At 46.3% G+C, this 3,494-nt stretch overlaps 1 protein-coding gene across 1 annotated transcript; it reads left to right on the plus strand.

The window, feature by feature from the left end:
- The first annotated feature begins 228 nt into the window (after positions 1–228).
- LOC125641439 (olfactory receptor 52R1-like) lies at positions 229–1,176 on the plus strand. The gene has a single exon (XM_048861451.1). It carries the CDS (start codon positions 229–231, stop codon positions 1,174–1,176), a length of 948 nt encoding a protein of 315 aa, XP_048717408.1.
- The last annotated feature ends 2,318 nt before the right edge of the window (positions 1,177–3,494 follow it).

A 3,494-nucleotide genomic window follows, 5' to 3' on the forward strand; every position in this document is an offset into this window, starting at 1 on the left:
ATAAAAATGTCGTTTTTCAGTGTGTGAAGGGCGACCGACCTGCTTCACCCATGAGAACAGCCTCCAGTTGTGCATATTGTGTCTCATATTCACATTGTCTCTCCATCCAGGCATTTGTACTGCGACCATCACCCTAGAGGCTGGGCACATTCAGGAAGTCAGTGGGACACGTGGTTCATGCAGGAGACACCGTTCTGCCTCAGAGTTGGACAACTTCTCCCCTACTCCATGTCAGATTCCAACATAAACAACTTCACCAATCCCTCCACCTTCATTCTGCTGGGCATTCCTGGCCTAGAGGCAGCCCATGTCTGGATCTCCATCCCCTTCTGCACCATGTATGCTATAGCCATCTTGGGGAACTTCACCATCCTGTTCATTGTGAAGACAGAGCCAAGCCTCCATGGGCCCATGTACTATTTCCTCTGCATGCTGGCTGTCACTGACCTGGTCCTCTCTACGACCATCTTCCCCAAAATGTTGAGCATCTTCTGGTTCAATTCCAGAGAGATCGATTTCAGTGCCTGCCTCACCCAGATGTACTTCATTCACAGCTTCTCAGCGATGGAGTCTGGGATCTTTGCGGCCATGGCTCTGGATCGCTACGTGGCCATCTGCCATCCCCTGAGACATTCCACCATCCTGACAAACCCCATTGTGGCCAAGATTGGCCTGGCCATGGTGCTACGCTGTGGGATGCTCGCACTGCCCTATCCCTTCCTGGCAAGGCAATGGCCATATTGCAGAACCAACATCATCCCTCAGCAATTATGCTTGCACATGGCCGTGGTGAATCTGGCCTGCGCCGACATCCGCATCAGTAGTTACTACGGACTCTTTGTGCAATTCAGTGTGATGGGTCTGGATGTGATTTTTATTGTTGTGTCCTATATCCAGATCCTTAGGGCCATCTTCAGTCTCCCCACAAAGGAAGCTCGGCTCAAGACTTTTGGGACCTGTGGCTCCCACCTCTTTGTCATTTTAACCTTTTACGTCCCACGTCTCTTCATTTCCCTCCTGTACCGGTTTGGCCAGAATGTGGCTCTGAATTTCCACGTTCTCATTTCCAGAGTTTACCTCTTGATGCCCCCCATGCTAAACCCCATCATCTATGGGGTAAGGACCAAACAGATCTGGGACAGGCTGCTCCAGCTCTTTACTCATGAAGGGGCCTAATGGTTTCTCCTCAGGCTCTGACTCTCAGATTGAGCTACGTTCAGACCTGGTTGGTTTTATGGTGCTGGACCCTCTTCCCTGAATCACTGACTGGACAGTGAAAGCAATATTTATTCCTTTCATGGCCTTATAGTGCTGTGTGAGCGTGAAAAATGGAGGAATCGGTCTGTGTACAATTTATTAATTCATAGGGTTCCCACCTTACTAATTCCTGATAACTGGACCCCTGAGGCCCCGTGTAAGAAACTAGTACATTGGCAATATTCATAGCTTCAGACACAACGATGATACATGCACATAAATAGGTTAGTCATACTGAACAAATCGTAACTTTTCCACTGACACCTGACAGGACACACTTGGAACAAGCTTTGTAGCAGTTGTATAACCACGGTAGCAACAATAAAAAAATGGTCATTGTTCAATCATACAGCATCACACCCTTTTCTTGTCCCATGATGGGTGCTACAGCTGGTAGCCATGTAAGGAAGAGGCATTGCCGGGTTCTAGCAGGGCAAGCAGCTGGGACACAACAGCCACTGGAAGATGGGAAGAGCACATAAAAACCTGTTTTTCTGCAGGGAGCCTTGTCCTCGTTCAAAGAAAGAAGGAAAGAGTTCTTGAAAAGTGAGAGGTGGACGTCTGGGAACTCGGCTCTTTCCTCCAAGCATTGCCAGCCAGCCCCCTTGACTTCGAAGAACCTGCTCAGAGAGGGGATTTTGTGAGAGTCCTTGTGTTTTCTGGGACTAGCCCAAGACAGAACTCCTATGATGGGATCCCCGGGGTGCAACCTGGACTGTGGGACAGCTGAGCCCTCTGTCCCACCAAGTGGGCTTACACACACAGACACAGGCAGGGACACACCCAGCTGAGTTACATGAATAAACTCCCAGTCGCTCATAAGTAACGCTCGATAGGCTCAAGCCAATTTCCCCCAGCTCCCCAAACTTGCACCCCAGAATTGCACCATCCTACACTGATCCAAACCCTGGCCCTTAGCTTGATCCCTTAGCCACAGCCCAGTGTGCCTGAAGAAAGTGTTCTTATCTCCGGTCATAAATATATAGGGAAGGGTAAACCCCTTTAAAATCCCTCCTGGCCAGAGGAAAAATCCTCTCACCTGTAAAGGGTTAAGAAGCTAAAGGTAACCTCGCTGGCACCTGACCAAAATGACCAATGAGGAGACAAGATACTTTCAAAAGCTGGGAGGAGGGAAAAAAAAAACAAAGGGTCTGTGTCTATCTGTATGCTGCTTTTGCCGGGGACAGAACAGGAATGGAGTCTTAGAACTTTTAGTAAGTAATCTAGCTAAGTATGTGTTAGATTATGATTTCTTTAAATGGCTGAGAAAAGAACTGTGCTGAACAGAATGACTATTCCTGTCTGTGTGTCTTTTTTGTAACTTAAGGTTTTGCCTAGAGGGATTCTCTATGTTTTGAATCTAATTATCCGGTAAGGTATTCACCATCCTGATTTTACAGAGGGGATTCTTTTCTTTTTACTTCTATTAAAAGTCTTCTTGTAAGAAAACTGAATGCTTTTTCATTGTTCTGAGATCCAAGGGTTTGGGTCTGTGGTCACCTATGCAAATTGGTGAGGATTTTTACCAAACCTTCCCCAGAAAGTGGTATGCAAGGGTTGGGAGGATTTTGGGGGGAAAGATGTGTCCAAACTATGTTTCCCAGTAAACCCAGATAAAGTTTGGTGGTGGCAGTGGAAATCCAAGGGCAAATGGTAAAATTAATTTGTACCTTTGGGAAGTTTTAACCTAAGCTGGTAAAAGTAAGCTTAGGAGGTTTTCATGCAGGTCCCCACATCTGTACCCTCGAGTTCAGAGTGGGGAAGGAACCTTGACATGGTGGCAGAGTGGTGGGATTAACCTGAAATCCTTCTGAGATCAGTTTGAGATTTGTTGAAACAGAAAAACAGATTTTAAAAAGTTTTTTTTTTCCTTTGGGGCTGCTGGAAAGGAGGTCCAACTGATAGCAGCTTTTTTTTCTCTGCTTTGGGGACAGAGCAGAGACAAAAGGGGATTATCTTTGTGAATTACAGGTTTTGTTTGCCTGGAGGCAGAGTAGTTAATCTCCTGCAGGGAAATTCATAGTCTTCACAAACCAGAGGGTTTTTTTTCCCCGTAAAAGTAAATAGGGCGGTGTTCTACCCAGTTGCCTGGAGACAAAAGTGGCAGGGGGTTTTTTTTGTTTGTTTTTTTAGGGTTTTGATTATTTTTACAGGAGCACAGGTTTGAAAAGGATTTTTTTTTCCTTTGGGCTGCTAGTAAGTAGGTTTCCAAGTAGTTGGAGGTTTTTTGCTTTGAT

Source organism: Caretta caretta, chromosome 1 (assembly GCF_965140235.1).
Source record: "Caretta caretta isolate rCarCar2 chromosome 1, rCarCar1.hap1, whole genome shotgun sequence".
Lineage (NCBI taxonomy): Eukaryota > Metazoa > Chordata > Testudines > Cheloniidae > Caretta > Caretta caretta.

Coding starts and splice junctions, on each gene's coding strand:
- LOC125641439 (XM_048861451.1), top strand. CDS start 229: ATGTCAGATTCCAACATAAACAACTTCACCAATCCCTCCACCTTCATT.